Raw genomic sequence first — 21182 nt, forward strand, 5'->3', positions numbered from 1 at the left:
GCATATTGTGGATCTTCCTTTGCGAAAACCACTCTGAAAATTACTCAGTAACCCTCTTTGTTCTAAGACATGTGATAGTCTATATTGTCATCTTCTCCATCCATTTACACAAGTGTGATGTTAATGCTATGGGTCTATAGTTACTGAATACCTTGTTTTGTTCTTTAATAGCTCTGCTACATTCCTCATTCCACCACGGCACCACTTTCCTCCTACCCTCTGTTGTTATTTTTGATATAGTTGTATTTGCTGCTTCTTTAATGTGCATTGTGATTTGATTTGAGCACTCCTCTATACTTCCTTCTAATGCTAACAATTGTGCTGACTCCTTACAGCAAAGTCTACATTTCTGTCTGCTTTACCAAAGCACCACCTGGTAAATACACTCCCTTCCTGTCTACATACGTTTGTGTTGATGATAGTGAAAACTGGGTAAAGATCACTTCCTATGGTACAGTCACTTTTACATTCCATTCACACGATTTAACTAAACTATCCGTCACAAGTGTGAGGTCCAAACATGATTGTGTCCCCCTATTCGCGTCTATTCTTGTTTTTTGTCCATCATTAAGGCAAAACAGTGATCTTTCCTCTAACATTTGTTCTACAACATCCCCATTACTGTCTGTTTGAATGCTTCCCCATAGGCTGTTGTGAGCATTAAAATCACCACACCACACTTCCCTTCTATGACTCGTCCCTGCTATTGTCTGTAAAGTTTCAATGTGAAGATTTTTACACGGGTTATAGAAATGTACAAGCTTTATGCTTCCTTCTTTCCTTGGGCTGCACATTTTTACTATGACACATTCCTTGTCTTCAGGGGATGGAACTATGCTATTGGGTAGTACATGTGTTTATAGGTCCTGCCCTCTGGCCATACACACCAGGGATTTTGGGCCCCATGAAAATATATCACATTGGGCCCCACCACCAGGCCCAGGCCACGCCAACCAAGCACAATTGCTTTAACCAAACCTCCAGAACCCAATCGACTCATTTATGCTTTAAATAACTACCTGTACAGGCTTGCATCTATCTTGTAGTCCAAAACTAACTGCACAATATTTACTGACACTGAGCTGTGAAAATATAACACTTATGGGGGGACAGGGCTGCTGAGCCTAGAGATGGATCTGTTTGTCCTGGCACCAGGGGGAGGGACAACTGATTCAGCATGATAGCTGTCTAACAGAAGTTAAATCCATTTCTCACTTATTCTGACAATCTACTTAACCCAAAATAAAAGAACCCAATAAAAAGAGTTGTTAAATAGTAAAGAAGTCACGTTGTAATATGAAGTCACGTTGTAATAACAATAACTAATCTAACTAACTAACTAACTAGCTAACTAGCTAACTAGCTAACTAACTAACTAACTAACTAACTAACTAACCTCTCTCGTTCAGATTAATATTGTCGGGTGTTCTTTTTCTGCTTTGCCAAAGGCCATTGTGTCAAGTGTCCCATTTGGGTTGCCGTATGTAGTTGTCCATCTCGCACATGCGCAGTACAGATCGGGCAGGGGGGCAGATCATGTGGGCAGATCGGTTAGTGACAAAGGTAACCGTCGTAACCAGCAGACTTCATCCGCTTCTATCCAGCCTTTGACACTTGGAAAACGAGCACATGTGATACTGGTAAGCAGCAGTGGCGGCCTTTGGGGACAGGGGATGATAGCTCATATATGAGACTTCAAAGGTATTTTATTTTGAAACCGTACTTCAGAATGTCCTGATTTTTTCTGAGTGACGACATGGGGTGTCCTGCTATCACCCTGGAGTGAGATGGATCTGTGATACTGAACAGTCTTTGTTTTATTCTCATCCAAAAACAGGGATGATAGCTCATATATGAGACTTCAAAGGTCTTTTATTTTGAAACTCTACATCAGAATGTCCTGATTTTTTCTGAGTGACTAGATGGGGTGTCCTGCTATCACCCTGGAGTGAGATGGATCTATGATACTGGACAGTTTTTGTTTTATTCTCATCTAAAAACAGGGATGATAGCTCATACAATAGAGATTTCAAAGGTCTTTTATTTTGAAACTCTACATCAGAATGTCCTGATTTTTTCTGAGTGACTAGATGAGATGTCCCGCTATCACCCTGAAGTGAAATGAGTCTTTGATACTGGACAGTTTTTGTTTTATTCTCATCTAAACACAGAGGGATGATTTGTTTTGACTCTACCGTAATGCATAGGATATTCGCGCACCGCAATATTCACGTGAGGGCTGGCTTGACTAGGTTTTCCCGAGTGGAGGCTGGCTTGACCGCAGTTAGTTTAGCATACTCGACCTGACTCAGCCTGGTTGTTCCTGGCCCTAGAACCACGATTTTATGGGGCCATTACATCACCAGAAGTCCCAATTTAAGGGGTCATTTCTCCCCAAACATTTTTTTTACTCACTATATCAACAGCCCCACCAAAAATATTTTCCAACAGCCGCCATGTATGTATATATATATATATATATATATATATATATATATATATATATATATATATATATATATATATTATATATATATATATATATATATATATATATATATATATTATATATATATATATATTATATATATATATATATTATATATATATATATATATATATATATATATATATATATTATATATATATATATATATATATATATATATTATATATATATATATATATATATATATATATTATATATATATATATATATATATATATATATATATATATATATATATATATATATATAATATAATATATATATATATAATATAATATATATATATATATATATATATATAATATAATATAATTTCACATAACGAAAACCTTAACGCTTGTCTGAGTATATCTTCCGTTGACTCTGGCTGTGACTCTTACCGGCTGTTGATAGCCCTTATAAGCTAACGCTAGCATGCTTTATTCAGACATTAGCTTTAGCCTTTAGCCCGCTTGGAGTTATATGGGTGGCTAACGTTACTACAGTCCGGTAGCTCAGTTAAGAAAATGTAACTTTATTTATGGGAAACGTTAGCCTACGTGTGTCTGGCCGTCACTCTGACTGAGTAGGCCGTAAAAGCTTGCGCTAATGTTTAGCATGCTTTATTCAGACCACGCATTATCCAGTGAAGAACACTCAGCAGAGCATATATTTCTCAACACAACATTAACTGTAACGTTAAATGTTCTTAACTGAGCTAGTGGACTGTAAAAACACTACCCACCCATGACTCCAATTCGACTAAAGTCAATGTCTGAATAAAGCATGCTAGCGTTAGCGTTAGCGGCCTACCAGCATGAGTCATGGCCAGATTCAAAGGTAGATATACTCAGACAAACATTAAGTATCAACTTTACCTTTTCTTAACTGAGGCTTGGTGGCCTGTAAACAGTATGAACAGGCGGGCTGCGTGTTTTCTATTGTAAATAAATAGATAAGACTATGAATTTGTATTTATTACCAGAGTAGAAATTCTGGTGTTAAACGTCAATTGAAGGACAGAGTAAGTGGGCTTCTTTCATATTGACGAGCGACTTATATTTTAATGTTCGAGTTCAATTGATAAAGATATTGTAAATGTAACTTTAGTTTACAACATTGTGTCTTTATATTTTTACATCACCAAAATGTTGACCACTGTCCTAAAATAAAGTATAGGCTTTGAGTAACGAATTTAAGTTTAATGTTTGATATATTTTGAATATGTCAATGATCTTCTTGTAGCTTAGACGCTTTGATGGCTAATTAAAGAGCCTGTGACACGAACCCAACAACTGTTGTGCAATGAAATAGTGGGCTACTAGTAATCTCGAACCGTCAGTTTAAAAAAGAAAAAGCGATACCGTTCCGATAAATATCAATAATTTCGAACATCGCGGGAAAATTCCTTCGACTCATTTTGAGGTTTTGGGACAAGCCGGAAGTGACGTCAATGCGGGAACGCTTCACTGTGCGGCGAGAGAGCCAAACACGGACAAAGTGTGTTGTCATGCGTAGAAATTGTGAATTACTGAGTTTAGGCACGTTAATAACGTTTTAATGAAGTTGACTACAGTATATTCATATTTGTCAGTGCTTTCATGTCAATTCGGCGAACATAAACATAAATGATCGTGGTGAAGATGATGATTAAATTAGGATTAAAAATCGGTAGTGAGAGCTGCTGAATTTCCTCCCGTCGGATGTGATATAAAAACAAATCGATTATTTTTGTAAACTCAAGTGGATGAAACTACATTTATTAGTGCTTTCATGTCAATTCGGCGAACATATGATACATTAAATGATCGTGAGGATGATGATTTAAAAATCTTTTGTTTGAGCCGGTCTGCATTTCCTGAGGAGAAAACAAACCTTAGCTTTTTGTAGTTGCAGTCAATGGTGTAGTGGGCGTTGGACGCGGGGGTACGCCGTAACCCCACTTATTTGAAGCATGATTTCTTTTTTTAATAGTCTAATACATCTAAAATCATTGCCAGTGTTATCAGTTGCAAGTGTGTGTTTGTTGTAATAATGACGAAAACATAATAGGCAGATTTCACAGTAATTATAATAAAAATGTAGCTCAAGCATTTATGCAACTTGATTTGAAGCGTGTGTGTGTGAGGGGCAGAACTGTGTGTGTAGGGCAGAGTCCTGCACGGGTCTGATTTTCAAGACCCGCTCCCGCCCCGCACCCGCGACGTGCAATACCGAACCCGCCCCGCTACCCGCACATATTGCCAATTAGTTCCGCGACCCGACCCGCCGGCACAAGACCCGCAACCCGACCCGAACCCGCATATATATAAGCAGTGAAAACGTGCAATTATTAACACACGCAGTTGCATATTTGGCTCAAAAAGCCTGGGATGTTGGTTATTTTCTGCATCTAGGATGACACCAAAAGCCTCCCAGACGTTGGATTTCGCTCTTGAGGAAGAGTTATTGAAAATGCTGTATTCTCCGCTAGAGAGCTTCACCTCAGCCATTCAGAATGTGGCGCGCTCAGCAGCAGATAGATGCGCTGCAGAGGTTATGAATATGCTCGGTCCCGCGGGGGAGAGGTCTGAGGATTTAAACATTAAACTAAATTATTATTATTTAAATATATTTATTATGCAACACCCGCAACCCGACCCGCATCATCTTTGTTTTACCCAGAACCGAACCCGGAAAAAAGCGTTTGAAAAAATACCAACCGCAAATCACCTTTTTTGCGGGTCACCCGTCGGGTACCCGCGGATACCCGACCCGATGCAGGACTCTGGTGTAGGGTGACCAGGTGTCCCGCACTGTGCGGGACTGCACACACAGCATTTTTATTATTTGTACCGCGTCCCACACATTGAGACTATGTCCCGCATTTGAGTGATAGTCGCGCAGAAAGGCCGGATCGGTTCGCTGACAGCCGGCACCGCCCTTTATTATTATATTGTCTAAACGGCATCATGTAAATTGCGCTGACAGGCGACACAGAGGTCCCCAAGCCCCCCCCCCCCCCCGTTGACAGTTCACGAGCGCGTCCATAGTGTCTCCCGTCCACCCACCACCCCGTCCACCCAGTAAAAACATCCCCACTACACCACTGGTTGTAGTAGTACACCAACATGGATTAAACGTGTGTTTTTTTTTACCACAATGTTGGGGAAATTAATGGATAAAATGCACGGATTATTATTATTATTAATATTATTATTATTATTATTATTCCCACTCCGATCGGGACACTAGGTCCACCGTTTCCCCGCAGCGAGGCTCCCCCCGTTGACAGTTTCCGTGGGCTGGGCTGGGTGCAGTGGCGGACTGGCCATCGGGACGAATCCCGATGGGCCGGTACCGAAGTGGGCCGGTCGGATAAGTCACTAGCACATCCCCCACTCCCCCCGTTGACAATTTACTAGTGGTACCGAAGTGGGCCGGTCGAGAGTCCCGGGCTGATTTTTTATACCAGTCCACCACTGGCTACATGACCGTATGATCGCCCATATTGACGCACCTAATTCCTAAACTTCTAACAGATACAAAATAAACCGATCCTTCAGCCTCATATGAGCTCTCAGACACGTTCAAAATTAAACTGTCATCGCTGTCTGAGCTTGCTGCTGTGTGCGCCATCGTGCGTTTACATGCAGATGCTGGGATCCTGAACGGTGCAGCTGGAGCGCTGTGCCCGCATTGACGTCACCCATAATTTGGCGGGACTTGAAGAATCCCCGAGAAGATCCAGGAAATGGTCAACATTGAAGGGCAGATTAATGGTTATCAAAGTACAAATATCCAAAATCAGTTCAGTAACGGTTTTCAAGGGGACAATATTTACTCAAATTGATGGGTTTGGATGATGGGGGAAAATCGTGTCACAGGCTCTTTAAATACTAATGAAAGGTGTTCTCTTTTAAACTTCAGGGAAGCAGCCATCTATTCCTACTGTTCTACCCATGTGGATGATCCTGTGAATGGGCATTGCTTGTGGTAAGTTTAAAAAAATAAATAAAAATGTCATGAGGGTATGAATTTGTAAATTGTATGTTTTCTGGTTGCTCATACAAAACAAATCATTACGGAGCTTTCAATACTCACAAATGGAGGAAGCATACCCCACATACACTTAATGGTTTAAAGCCTGGAATTGTTGATGGGTATGATGTTTTAGAATAATTTGAAACGGGTACTACTGATCAGTTGAATGATGATTTGCCATCTGAAGAACTTCCTGATGAAGAATCAACAGTTTCAACAGATTTTGAATTAAAACTTGCATCAGTCCTACTTAAGGCGAGACACGGCAGGCAAAAACATCGTTTTTCATGCCCATGTCAATTTTGAGATTTTGTGCTATTTTGATTCAATAAGATGTTTTCTTTCAGGCTTTTGGAAGGAAAACGTACAAAATACACATTTAGGTGTTTATTTTACTATAGTTTGTCTATTTCCGTCGGTAGATTTCTCCTAAATTCACCAAAAGTTAGCAATCTAACGTAACATAAAGTGCCGTGACCGCTGTTTGCTCCATGTCATGAGAGGTACCGTTGGAAAGCTCAGGTTCTCCTGCACAATCTCATTGGATCCAAATATGGTCATTTCCTTTGTATCAGCAACCAATCGTGAAAGTACAAAGGGGTCATCTGACCAAAGAACGGAATCTTATTGGCTGGTGTCAATTTCTGACAACGTGATTCGTTCACATGCGTCACGTGGTGCGCCATGACACTTCCTTGTTTATATTTGCGCTGAAAATTTAAATCTCAAAATGCCGAAACATCCGCGAAAAAATCGTTCAAAGAGAAGAGGACAACAATTGTCACTTGCACGTAGCAAGGTAGAAGACAAAACAAATGACCCCGAACCTGAAAAACCTTCACTTAGTGCGTCAATGCGCAAGCTGTCACCCAAAGAGCAGGAGGGTTTAGATAGCGCCACACAGCAGTGGCTGATAATACATGTAGCGCGGCTGAATGAACTGCTCAGTGGGTTGATTTGCCCAAATTGCGCAGGGACAGGGCTCAAAGTTAACATCGATCCGCAAAACCATGGTTTCTGTAGCAGCTTAATTTTAGAGTGCAGTCTGTGTGATGGTGGGTACCGCAAAAGTGTGTACACATCTACACGTCTTCAAGACGAAACCAGGAAGGATGTTGCTTTTGATGTGAATGTGAGAATGGTGCTCTTAGCGCACGAGTTAGGCTTGGGCTATGCAGCTCTGAAGAAAATAAGCAAAGTGTTGGGGATTCCTGCACTTCATCTCAAAACCTATCAGAGACATGACAAGAGAGTGACAGGTATAGAAACAGGATTGAGACCAAGAAAACTTGAACTATTGAATTCAGAGTATAACTTATCAGGACATTCAGTTGACTTATTTTTTTCTCTTATTAGTGGCAGAAATAGAGAGAGGCCTGGAGTCACTTCACAGGACAAGGGAGCAGGTCAGGCAGGCTTATGCAGATTTGGACCCAGATGTTGCAGAGTTGCTGAGGGAGGATGCAGAGGCAGTTATAAACATCAGCGTGTCATTTGATGGCACATGGCAAAAGCGAGGCTTCACATCCCATTATGGGATCGGTGTGTGCATTGACATCCTTACTGGATTGGTGATAGACTATGAAATCCTATCATCCTATTGCCATGCTTGTGCTCTAAAGGGAAATGCCAAGCAAGAGCAAAAGCAGGCAATACCACGCATTTTAAACCACCTAAAACACAACCACCCCATTCCGTTTTCCCAGCTGGGAGCAAACACGGCAGCTGGAGATGGAGAGCCCCCGCCCGACAATGCAAACATGTTGGTGTTCCTTGCTCGAAAACTTAGAAAAACAGATTTGGATATGGCCTGTTGAGGCATCTGGGTGTTTGACAGTGGACTGTACACTTGACTTGTTTTAAGGAGGTTTTTTTTGCTTGTGAGATAATGTGTGCTCATATTTATTTATTTATATATATATATATATATAGAGAGAGAGCTCTGTTTTCCTGCCTGACTCTATTTAATTGATTGTTTTGGTTGTGTGTGATTTAATTAATTTATTATAATTTAATTAATTTGTTTTATTTATTATATATAATTTATATATTTTAATATTATTTCACATTTCATTTGCAATGTTGAATGTTCAATAAAAAGTTATGTTTGAAAGGATGTACTTGAATTATTATTATATATTATCATTATGTCTAAAATGGTCTTAAAACGATGCCGACAATATTATCGTTTATCGCAATAATTTCCATAAAAATGTATCGTCCAACAAAATTAATTATCGTGACAGGCCTAACCACCTGTTCGATTGCTGATCATCTTGAACGACCACAACAGCGTCAGACTTGAGCTTCGAAATGGGATTCCCAACTTAATGGAAGAGCTCATTGAGGAGGTCAAGAATTCATGTGGATTAGAAGGTTACATAAGGCTACAGTACAAAGACACTGATTTTGGGAACACATTTGTTAATCTTACATCTACACATGCAATTAAAGATTTAACAGTGATCAAAGTTGTCGAATTAGACCCGGATTCTGAAACTGTGGTCTTGTACCCATGTGAGATACCATTAAATAGTACCCCTACAAGTGGACTGTACAGTGAAGATTCCTCCTCTGGATCTGTGAACTGATGACACAGTACTACTTAGCGGCTCTTCCTCGGAATCATTAAGAACACAGCGGTGGCCTAAAGTGTTTCCAATCCCGGTCTTCTCCTATGAGACAGAATGTCAATTACAGAGAGGAAATGCAGAGTACACAAAGAACCAATCTAGACTGACACCAAGCTCAAATCATCTGCAGAGCTTGCAGATGACGTGAACTCGTTGAAGACCAAGTCTCAAGAAGAGTCCTACCCTGCGAAGAATTTTTAAAGGGAGCCAGGCGAGCTGAGGCCAACCATTTTCCATCCTTGCCGATTGGTGAGACTCCAGAAAGCATGGAGCAAGAGACAATTTCCCTTTTGGCAGAGCAACAGAAAAGAAACAACCAGCAATCAATAAAAGAAAAGATGGCGAAGGCGTTTGGATACCGAAGACAAGAAATAGTGCATCAGAGGCCAAGCATTGAAGGCCTCTTGGAGCGGTGGCCTGCACTTTTTCACATGGAAGAGGTCATTCTTTTGATGTAAGCCTGTAGTGGAGAAGAAATGAGGGCCCAACTAACTAACAACTATAGACAGCCAAGGCAAATATGTTGACGTTTTATTTTTACAATATCAATATCACAATATAAGCTTTACATCTATTACTCTTAGTGTCTTTATTTGGTGGTGGTTTTCAATAAATATGTGGATTAATTTAAATGTTACATTCATACAAGCTGACTTGGAGTACTTTTAATCAAACCGTTGGCTCTTTATAAAAAATATGTGTATTATTAATTCTCAGTGTTTTTTATTTCCTATGCTGCTTATATTTTCGAGGTAAATGCTGAGTTCATAACAACAACTCCATTGGAGACAAAGTTCTTGGCGCAGTTGGACAAACACTCCACCAAACTGCTGCAGGTCATCAGGAGCAGGGGAGGAGTTGTGAAACAGAAGACCACTGGGATCTTGCAGGTTTTGGATGAGGTATCCATGAATAAGTTTATCTGTGGGATCAGTGGCTGAATCGTCCTTTTTTTTTTGCATTTGATTTATATTATATATATAAAAATAAATAAATAAATAAAACTTCTTACTCAGACTGTGGACATTGCCATCAGAAGAGAATGCATCCTCAAATCTCTAATGATCTACCTGGGTGAACCTGTTGACCATCTCATCAAAGAATTCCAGGTAAGACCTCCCACTCACTCACAAGAAGTTTGTTAATAAAAGAAAAATAACATATTTGTACTGCATGCAAATAACTGCTTGGTTAGAAAGCTAGTCATTTGTGATGACCTCCTGAGCTTTCCTCTTGGGCCGACTGAACTGAGAACTTTCCTTTTTTCATCTATCCACTATAATCTTGTATTTTTAAAAGGTAGCTGCAAACTTGGGGAAACCTTTGCGCCTCAGGCCTGTTGAACTACACTATGTGGTCCTCATCCGTTTCCCTTTAGTTTGCATGATATGCAGGACGCTGAGGCTGGAGAACTGGAGCAGGCAACAATGGCAATCTTTGTCATTGGGAAAGAGGATCAGTTTCATCGACCCAAAGACATCAAGGTTCTCATCGAAGGAACAGAGGTCCTCAGCGGCTTGCCTTCGGTTGCGACAGCTTTTGCCATGCTCTTCGGGCTCATATACGCACTGAACTTAAGATATCCGAAATAACTGCAATCCACTTTTGAAGTTGTGGAAAAAGTCCTGATGGAACTTGAGGGGAAAAAGATGAGCCCAAAAGTGAATAGACTGAGAACCAAGCTGTTCATCGCAGAGTAGACACTTTGTTGCACTCACTCACAGTTACCATTGTTACATGGTAAGGTTTCTAAAACCAAGGTTTTATAATAATTATGCATTGTAAAACATTTGCGAAAAAGTGTTGTGTTCAGAAGTTGCACTTACAGTATGACCGATTTTCACTGTAGAAGTTATGCATGTCTAATCATTTTCAGAGATTACATGTCTCACAGGCGCAAGTTGTCAGTGTTGCTTTAAAAAAAGTGTGCAGTAGATAATAAGGACAAGTCTTTTTTCTAAGAGTTTGATGTTTGGAAGCGGCACATATTCCTACAACTAATAACTGTGGTACTTATTTACATGTCTAAGATCAGGTAATGGCTGGTTGTGTGAACAACTTGTTTTTCATTCAAATAAATGTGCTCTGGAGTTCAAATATACAGATTGATCTGAAGAAATTGACTGTTTTACTTTTATTAGTGTACCTTTCAGTTGCATTGCACTCCTTAAATGTGTTAAAGACACTTTAGGTAACAATGTGGCTGTCATTTGATTAACTCTGAAAATACAGTTTTTAATGAATAAATCACATGAATTGAGTTACAGGTGTCCCCTCAGCTGTGCAGACTTATTTAATAATACGGTAGGAAATTGTGGAGTAAAATTAATATCTATCTTGTACACACACACACTTTTCCTCTACTGATTAGAGTAAGACAGAGGGGACTAAAGTATTTCTTATTTTTCTACATTGACCTGAATGTATTCTTTATTCTGTGTATTTGTGGACTGAAATATAAGTTTTTATAAAGTTTGTGATACATATATTTGCAGTCACTTTATTATACGTTAAATACATTTAATTCAAGCTAAGATACATTAGCTAGTTAGTGCTCTTACCTGTGAAAACGGGCACTTTAGGCTTTCGATACACCACTCTATGGAAAGCCTAAAGTGCCACCATTCGCCCGTTTAAAACGTGCGTTTTTGACGCGTCGAGAAACGCGCGTTTTTTAATATGATAATGAGCCTAAAGTGTCTGTAACCAATCAGTGAAGAGTAAAGCCAGACCAAAGCAATCTGTAGATGAAAAGTTCCTGACATTTTTAGGCTTTGCTGTAAATTGTATATTATTCCAGATTCAGGGGACCAAGTATTAATTTTCCGTTGAATATAATCAATAAATCAAACAATATAATATATATATATATATATATAAAAAATACAATTACCTTATGCTTTTCCTTAACCCTCTGGAGTATAAGGATATTTTCTCAATATGTAGACGTCTCCTTAAATCACCTTTTAAATGTACTTCTTATAACATGGCACCCCATATGTTACTTATCGAAATATTCAGGACACTCTCTGGTCTTGCTAGAGATGCAAGTCACTCACCTTAGAGCACTGTCTTATGAGATACTTAGCTGAAAATGAGAAATACGATTTTTGGAAAACCTAAAAACTCTTGTGAAAACACATTTACTCATCTCGTCTATTTTTTTGGGCGTTTTAGATTTGGTTTTACAAAAGTAGTGAAATAATTATATGAATTACACTATAGGCCTATATAGATGAAATGAAATGTTATTCATGTGTAAAATAGTTCCATCCCTCTGCTTTCACCACAGAAAAGTTACATCAGGACTGATTCATGACTTCATATTCCATACCAAGGTTCATGTGATGTGTACAAATACAAATTGAGCATTAGAACTTTTTTTTTCAACCAACAATTTATGCTAACATTGTAAAATCTCAATATTTACAATATCAGAACTTTTTCAACCAACTACTCATTATAAATGTAAAGACAGGGGGAGCAGTGTCATGGTCTTTGTCTATCTTCCAGGACAGGGGGTCTGTGTAGGTGATGGTGCATGGGCTGCTGGTGGCTGTGTTGGAGGGAGGTAGGTGTGATTGTCCCAGGTTGATGCTGGTGCCCGTGTGGGAGGTACGTCTGCTAGGCGAGACGTCTTTGCTGGCTGGGTTGATCGTGATGGCTGTGATGGAGGCCTTTGTACCGAAGTGTATCTTAATCTTGTGGCAGATGGAGATTGAGGCCACTGTAGTGATGATGGTCCTCTGGTCCTTGGTGGTGATGGCTCTGGTGAAGGCCCTTGAGCCACGGTAGATCTTGACCTGGGGGCAGGGACAAATGGAGGTTCTTGTTGCTGCTAGGCCCAGGCAGCTGTGAAATCTGAAAAAATATAGGACAATATTTACTACTAAGTTTGTTAAAATAAAGTTCAAGTGCAATGTTTCTCAAGCACAAATAACAATGCACAACTCAAAATAAAATTCTCTCTCTCTGGAGGAGGAGGAGGAGCGTGTGAGAGATAGAAAGAGAGACGTTGTTAGTATTTGGTGCTAGCTCGGAGCTAACGGAGATTAGAAGCTGTTTCAACAATAAGGAGAGGGAGAGCTCTCTCCTGTGGGACTGAGAGAGATAAGGTCAGCTCAGGGAGGTAAAGGACAATTAGATTGTAATCTTTAGTCTACGTTATCTCAGTGGGTCTCAAACGGTTTGGTCATCTTGGTAAACAACTATTTCCATATATGTAATATTAGTTGTATATAAAATGAGTTAATAAATCATTCCCCTGTGTGCAATAGGTCAGTACAAAATAAAAAACACAGTTTGAAAGGGAAGTGATTAGTAAAATAGTCATAAATAAAAAGAAAGAAGGCAGACTAGGTAAGATAAAGATAGGAGAGAGGAGTTGATCAAATATGTGTTATTGCTTGTGAGCATATTCTAATGGATTTTTGATGATTGAAATATATACTAGTAGCCATCAGAAGAGAATGCATCCTCAAATAAAACAGGTATACATGGATAGGATACTAAATAAGTGTGCACACTCATTATATACACACTACACATTTTTCTTGGATTTGTTAACACTATAATCCCTGATATATTTGTAGAAAGGCAGGAAATGGAATTAAATTGAGAAAATGTTTCATTGCGGAGGACCCCCTGTTTTGTGTCCTCCCCACTTCTCAAACCAAAGTTACACCCTTACACCCACACAATGCAAGTACACTATTACTGTAATATTTACATTTACCTATCTTCAAATGGATCCTTGTTGCTGTATTCTTCTTCTTCAGAAGAGTAGAAGCCTCCAGGTTCTGATGCTGCTCCATCTCCACTGCTGCTAGTGTTACAAGTCCGCTGCGCAGAGCTGGTAATCAGATAATAAGCCTGTTAATCAGGAGAAAAGAATGAAGCAGAGGGAAAGTTACTGCCGTTTGTGTGGTCGTTCTAGCCAGAATGTATTAAACAAATTAATAAATTCACTTACAAATGATATCTGTTTTCTCTATTTATCTAATAATTATTTGTGTAACCGGTCTGGATTGACGCCAGATGTATCTCTGCGTTGTGTTGAATGAAAACGACTTCCTTCTTGCCAACCAGGTTTATTATCTGTGCAAACAGAATATAGTGACGGCAGGAAATGGCTTCACCAGCTTTCTACCTCAATACTTCGCCTCAGTGAGGCCTGAAGCTAACTGAGAATGTAATCATACATTTAGCAAATCAAAAATAACCGTATGACATATTTGTCTCTAATCAAAAATGGACATAAATCCACATGCCATATGACTTTCATGAAGGATTAAAGCCTTTTTCATTTACAGTATATAATACAGTGATAACAAATAACACACACAACCCGGTTGACTGTACTCACTTTAACATGGCTATGTTGTACAGGCACAATATTAGCATACCATTAGCGCTTTAGCATTTAAATAATATGAACAATTATGACCTCAGACAAGCATTTCACATATTTATATAAACAGAATAAACTTGAAATGTAAGCCAAACTAGTGCACGGGAGTCATACACATGGTAAGTAGAGCCCTATGTTATTCAGGGAGCAACAGCCTGTGCTAAAGAAGCTAGCGGACGCCATTAGCCACACGCTAGTGGTGTAGCTCACAGAATGACATTAAACTATACATAAAACAATTTCAAACACACTTCTTAGATCGAAATATGACTGTGTACACACTACTAACCCGTTGAACAGGAGAAATAAATGAAGCAGAGGGAAAGTTGCTGCCATGTGTCTGGTCGTTCTATAATCGTTCTTCTTCTTCTTCTCTCGGTTTTTGGGCGGATTGCAAACAACTTTAAGGTGCATACCGCCCCCTACTGTACAAGAGTGTGTATCATCATATCATCCTATCAACACTTGTGGAATTATACCACTGTGTTTACGGTGTTTTAAATTATTCCAATCAATCAATTTTCGCTCAAATACTTAAAAATGGCCTTCCCGATAGCTCTTACCCCCTCACTTTCTGTTCCCAGTATCCCCATCAGGCTCCACTCCCTTCCTGCCTCTCTGATCCTGTCTCTTAGTTTTTCCCTCTCTGTTTTGTTCAGGTTGCAGTGTAATATGATATGTTCCACATTTTCTTTAACTCCACAGTTCCTACACTTGTCACTGTTACTTACTGTTACTTTCCCCCATGACATAGAGTAACATTCAATGCTGTGTGATCCAGTCTGAGTCTAGCTATCATGATTTCCTCCATTCCGTTTCTTTCTTTATAAATATTAATTTTGATTGTCTTTTGAACTGCCTTTCTGGTCTTTCTCCCACCTTTTATGCCAGATTTCCATCCCTTTTTTCTTAATTAGTGCTTACTTCCCCTTCTCCAAGTTGAACTGGTAATGTTATTTCCTTTTGTAGTGCACGTTTTGCTCATTTGTCAGCACACTCGTTCCCTTTCACCCCCTCATGTGCAGGCACCCAGCATAACTGCAGATCTATGCCGCCTCTGTGAAGACTTAACAAGCTGTGATTAAGTTCTATGAGTAATTCTTCTCTGACAGTTGTTGTTGACTGTATGCTTTTTAAAATGGATAATTAATCTGTGCATATCACCACCCTATCTGGTATGACCTCTTCAACCCACTGTAATCCTATTATTACAGCCAGCATTTCTACTATACTGATAATTGATCAGACATTCTTTTGGAAATCAATATTTTAAAGTCTGGGATATATATACCAACTCCAACACACTCTTCCTTGTTCTTAGAACCATCTGTGTATATTTTGAGGTATTGTGATAATTATTGACTTAATTGCACCTATACACAACCGTAACACTTTATATTGTAATCTATCCATTTTTAGTAATGACGTTTTTGCTGCTGCTGCATATATTATAAACTCATAATCCAGAGTTGTCCTCATAATTGCCCCATAGATGTCAATTAGTGCCTGTTTGTCTGCCCCCCAGTCACATCTTGCCACTGCTCTTAATAGGTATAAGCCTTTTCAATGTCAAAATATACTATTGCCATAACCTCTTTCATTTTCAGTGTCTTTACACTGTATTCCCACCTCATTGTTCACTCTAACCAAAGCATCTATTGTGGATCTTCCTTTGCAAAAACCACTCTGAAAATTACTCAGCAACCCTCTTTGTTCTAAGACATGTCTATATGTCATCTTCTCCATCCATTTACACAAGTGTGATGTTAATGTAATGGGTCTGTAGTTACTGAATACCTTGTTTTGTTATTTAATAGCTCTGCTACATTCCTCATTCCACCACGGCACCACTTTCTTCCTACCCTCAGTTGTTATTTTTGGTATAGTTTTATTTGCTGCTTCTTTAATGTGCATTGTGATTTGATTTGAGCACTCCTCTATACTTCCTTCTAATGCTAACAATTGTGCTGACTCCTTACAGCAAAGTCTACATTTCTGTCTGCTTTACCAAAGCACCACCTGGTAAATATACTCACTTCCTATTTGTGTTGATAGTGAAAACTGGGTAATGATCACTTCCTATGGTACGGTCACTTTTACATTCCATTCAAACGATTTAACTAAACTATCCGTCACAAGTGTGAGGTCCAAACATGTCCCCCTATTCACGTCTATTCTTGTTTTTTGTCCATCATTAAGGCAAAACAGTGATCTTTCATCTGGCATTTCTTCTACAACATCCCCATTACTGTCTGTTTGAATGCTTCCCCATAGGTTGTTGTGAGCATTAAAATCACCACACCACACTTCCCTTCTATGACTCGTCCCTGCTATTGTCTGTAAAGTTTCAATGTGAAGATTTTTACACGGGTTATAGAAATGTACTAGCTTTATGCTTTCTTCTTTCATTGTGCTCCAAATTTCTACTATGACACATTCCTTGTCTTCAGGGGATGGAACTATGCTATTGGGTAGTAAATGTGTTTAGGTTAGGTCATTAATCTGGTCCTGTGAGTTATTACAAAGCACTGTTCCTAAAGGCTAAATATAATTCATTGTTTACTTTTTTCGTTGTCTACTAAACCGGAAGCTTAAGAAATGGGCGGGGCGAAGAAGAAGAAGAAGATTTTTTTGATTTTTAAAACAAATTTTATTTCCATTTGTTTTAACTATACACCGAAACAAAAACCAAAAAACATTACACAAATCAAATAAACAGATTTTCACGTCTACCAAATAAATGTCATTTGAAAACGTTTTACCCATTTCAAAACATCATCTTTTACACACTTTCAAAAACAAAAAAATTCACCTACCCTTTAAAACTTCAATATTAGAGAGTCATTTTCCCCCAGTGAGCACAGAACCTGCCCAACAGCCCACACATCCAGAAACCCCTGTAGATGATTGATCAGCGTATAGTATGCATGCTCCACCCTCAGACGCGCTGCCACCATCCCCCTCAGACAGAGCACTGCATCCGTCCACCCTACTCCAGCAAGTTTGTTCTTCCTACTTTTCCAGATTGCTAATTTTGCATTAGCAAACAAGAAATTGATCAATAGTAGGATTTCCTTCTTTTTCAGGATGTATTTGGGGCCATGGACAAAAAGTGGTATGGAGAAAACCTCCCCGAACCCCTCCACCCACTCCTGTAACATTTTTTGAAGACCAGCCAACCGGGGACAGGACACCACTAAATGCTCCAATGTTTCTGCCATAAAACAGAACGGACAGCCCCCCCTTGTGCCTGGGTCAAAATGAGCCCTGTATTTGTTAGTGGCTATTGCACCGTGTATAATTCTCCATTGGATGTCAGCCATCCGTTTTTCAACAGGAGACTTATACAGGATCCGCCAGCTGCCCTGAGGGGAAGAGCCCAAACCAAACACATCTGTCCACCTCGACTCTCTGACGCCTGCGAGCGAGCTGAGGTTTAGCACCTTTACGCAGCTAAGATATAGCTTCTTCCCATTGCAGGAGCTGAACATTCCAGGTGTTAGAGTCCCCAGTGATAGCAGGAGACCATCCTCCTCTCTCCATTCCCCCACCGCAGGACCCACCCTCAAGGCAGGAAAAACATAATCATGTCCCTTTCTCCACTGGTCGGCCAGATCTGCATCCAGAGCAAAAGTCCGGTGGGATGGCGACAGCGACTGCCACACCTCTTCTACCAGGTTCTCCAGAACTCGAGTTGATCGAATGCCCGTCACCTCAGCCAGTTTTTTTGTGGAGATCCCTGTCAAATGGCCAAGTTTTACCACTCCCGCTTCAATGAACGCATCTTTTAGGGCGGCTGAAGAGAAAATGGTTCCGGAAAGAAAACCAGTGTCAAACAGGGGCTCCTCAAACAGCCACATCTCAGGCCGGGGGTCGGGTGGTCTGGTAAAACTCAGAATCTTCCAGGCATTGATGACTGAGCAGTAAAAAGGTGCAAGTCCAGTTATCTTGTACGCAGGGGCCTTCAGCAGAAACAGGTGTTTATCAAAACCAAAGCCCCCTACCCTCCAGAGCAACAGCCGGGCCATAGCCAGCCAGCAGGGAGAGGCACCATACAGCAGCCGCTGAGCTGCCTGCAGTCTAAAAGCAGCAGTCCTCGCAGTAATGTCCACAAGGCCCTGCCCCCCCTCCGCCACAGGGAGGTACAGGACCGATCCTGGCACCCAGTGATGACCCGACCAGAAGAAATCCACGAGGAGCCGCTGCACTTGTTTCATGAGGCCCGGCGGTGGGGTTAACACCTGGAGTCTGTGCCACAAAGATGAGGCAACCAGATTGTTGGCTACAAGAACTCTTCCCCTGTAGGACAGCTGGGGTAGCAGCCATTTCCATTTGGCAAATTTTGCTTGCACCTTTCCCAGCAATCCCTCCCAGTTCTGTGCCACCATGTCCTCAGACCCCAACCAAACTCCCAGGACCTTTAAACCCTCGTTTCCCCAGCTGAGGTTACCAGGCAGACTGGGCCTATTTTCTAAACTCCACTGACCTACCAAAACAGCCTCACTCTTCTCCCAGTTAACTTTGGCTGAGGCAGCCTTCCTATACAAAACTAAACTGTCCTGTAGCTCCTGGATATCTCGCTGACCTTGGATAAAAACACTGACATCATCAGCATAAGCTGATACAACCACCTGGGGGGCCTGAGCTGACACTGGCAGACTCAGGCCCCTCAGCCGGTTTCTAAGCCTGCACAAAAGTGGCTCGATGGCAATACTATATAAGAGGCCTGAGATAGGGCAGCCCTGCCTGATCCCCCTTTTAACTGGTACAGGTCTGCTCAGCCCCGCCCCCACTTTCACAACACAACATGCATCACTGTACAAACACTTCACCCAGGACAAAAAATGCTCCCCAACACCAAAAGCCTGCAATGTGGCAGCCAGAAAAGTGTGATCCACACGATCAAAGGCCTTCTCCTGGTCAATAGAAATAATACCAACATTTATATTGTACAGTTTGCAAACATCAAAAGTGTCTCATCAAAAACAAATTGTCCACAATTGATCTGCCAGGGATGCAATATGTTTGATCAGTACCAACAAGACGTTCGATAAAACACTTCAGTCTGTTAGCTAAAACCTTTGACAGTATCTTATAGTCCGTACATAAGAGAGCCACAGGTCTCCAATTCTTCAGCAGGGTTAGATCTCCTTTCTTAGGCAACAGTGAAATCACTGCACGCCTACAGGAAGCTGGAAGAGTCCCTTTCCCAAAGGACTCCATCAATACATCCAACAAATCATGTCCTAGAATGCTCCAAAAATGTTTAAAAAAGTCTGCAGGTAAACCGTCTATGCCCGGAGCCTTGCCGGAGGCCATCTGTGTCACCGCAGAGGTCAGTTCCTCCAGCGTAATGTCAGAGCCCAAGGTGTCACTTTCGGCTGGACTCAGCTGTGGAAGACCCTGAAAAAGTTCATCAGCGGCTTCCACGTCACAACCTTCGGCTTTGAACAGGTCCGTGTAGAAGGACACTGCATGTCTCCTCATCTCAGCAGGTTCAGAGGTTACCTGTCCATCGGGAAGACGCAGACATACCATCTGCTTCCTTTGGCCCACAGACCTCTCCAGGTTGAAGAAAAAGGTGGTTGGTGCATCAATGTCTCTCATGGAAGTAAAACGGGCTCTAATCAGAGCTCCCTTGGCTTTCTCCTGAAGAAAACAGTTAAGCTGTTGTTGTTTTAGGAGGGACTGTTCTATATTTCGAGCAGACACACTCTCTAACTCTCTGATCTCTCTCTCTAACTGCTCTATAGCTCTCCTAGTGTTTGCAGTGGAGTAGGCTGTATACTGTTGACAGAACACTCTAATCTGAGCCTTTCCTACCTCCCACCACTGACTCAGGGAGGGAAAAGACTCTTTCTTTGATTTCCAGTTGATCCAAAACAATTTAAAATTCTCACAGAAAATCAAATCTTGTAAAATGTTAACATTAAACTGCCAGAACGATCTAGGTTTCTCTGTGTTGGATAAAACCAAATCCAAAGAAACTAGCTGATGATCTGTAAAACCAACAGGTTGGATGTGACAGTTCACTGCACAAGTAATAAAAGAAGAAGACATGTAAAATCTGTCTAGCCTGGCTGCACTGACGCCCCCATCTAGCATTCTCATCCAGGTGTATTGTTTAACGGAGGGATGCTTCATCCCCCACACATCCACGAAGTCAGCCTCTCTTATCACCTGTGACAGTAAAAGGGACGACTGAGGATGAGGCTCCCGTCCTATTCTGTCTAAAGTGACATTAGTGCAAACGTTCCAGTCCCCCCCCAGTATAACACACTCCCCCTGTACACTAGTGTCTAGCTTGTCTTTTAATAACTGAAACACAGATACACGTGCAGGGCCCTGATTGGGTGCATACACATTAATAAAGGTGAAACTGAACTCTAACAGTTCCACTTTCACCATCAAGGCTCTACCTGCCACTATCTCAGTGCTGGATAAAATCTTTACATTTAGAGAGGGGGAGAATAAAACAGCTACTCCAGCACTAAGGTTTGAGCCATGACTGAGTACATACTGACCCCCCCACCACATCCCCCAGTCCGTCTCATTCAGGCTATCACTGTGCATTTCCTGCAGAAATATCAAATCAAATTTTTTCTGATTAAAGACTTCTAACACTAAA

At 40.7% G+C, this 21182-nt stretch overlaps 1 protein-coding gene across 6 annotated transcripts; it reads left to right on the forward strand.

Moving 5' to 3' along the window:
• The first annotated feature begins 1469 nt into the window (after nucleotides 1-1469).
• LOC307017351 (uncharacterized protein) lies at nucleotides 1470-12248 on the forward strand. 6 transcript variants are annotated; one of them, XR_013802139.1, is made up of 5 exons: nucleotides 1470-1640; nucleotides 6398-6463; nucleotides 9897-10046; nucleotides 10161-10253; nucleotides 10523-12248. XR_013802139.1 is itself a non-coding variant. In XM_079646921.1 (5 exons), the coding sequence occupies exons 2-5, from the start codon at nucleotides 9411-9413 to the stop codon at nucleotides 10714-10716; spliced, it is 690 nt and encodes a 229-aa protein (XP_079503047.1). In that variant the 5' UTR covers nucleotides 1486-1640; nucleotides 6398-9410; the 3' UTR covers nucleotides 10717-10757. The 6 variants fall into 6 exon arrangements, 4 of the variants coding, with proteins under 4 accessions (XP_079503047.1, XP_079503048.1, XP_079503049.1 ...); XM_079646921.1 differs by having other exon boundaries at nucleotides 1486-1640; nucleotides 6398-9584; nucleotides 10444-10757; XM_079646922.1 differs by having other exon boundaries at nucleotides 1487-1640; nucleotides 6398-9584; nucleotides 10539-10779.
• Nucleotides 12249-21182: the final 8934 nt, after the last annotated feature.

Source organism: Notothenia rossii (genome assembly GCF_949606895.1).
Source record: "Notothenia rossii genome assembly, chromosome: 8".
Classification (NCBI taxonomy): domain Eukaryota; kingdom Metazoa; phylum Chordata; class Actinopteri; order Perciformes; family Nototheniidae; genus Notothenia; species Notothenia rossii.

Bases quoted from the DNA above. Each gene is read 5' to 3' on its own strand.
- LOC307017351 (XM_079646921.1), top strand. From the start codon at position 9,411: ATGGAGCAAGAGACAATTTCCCTTTTGGCAGAGCAACAGAAAAGAAAC. The intron at 9,585-9,896 runs GTCATTCTTTTG...TATATTTTCGAG, and splicing joins CACTTTTTCACATGGAAGAG to GTAAATGCTGAGTTCATAAC. The intron at 10,254-10,443 runs GTAAGACCTCCC...TATTTTTAAAAG, and splicing joins ATCTCATCAAAGAATTCCAG to GTAGCTGCAAACTTGGGGAA.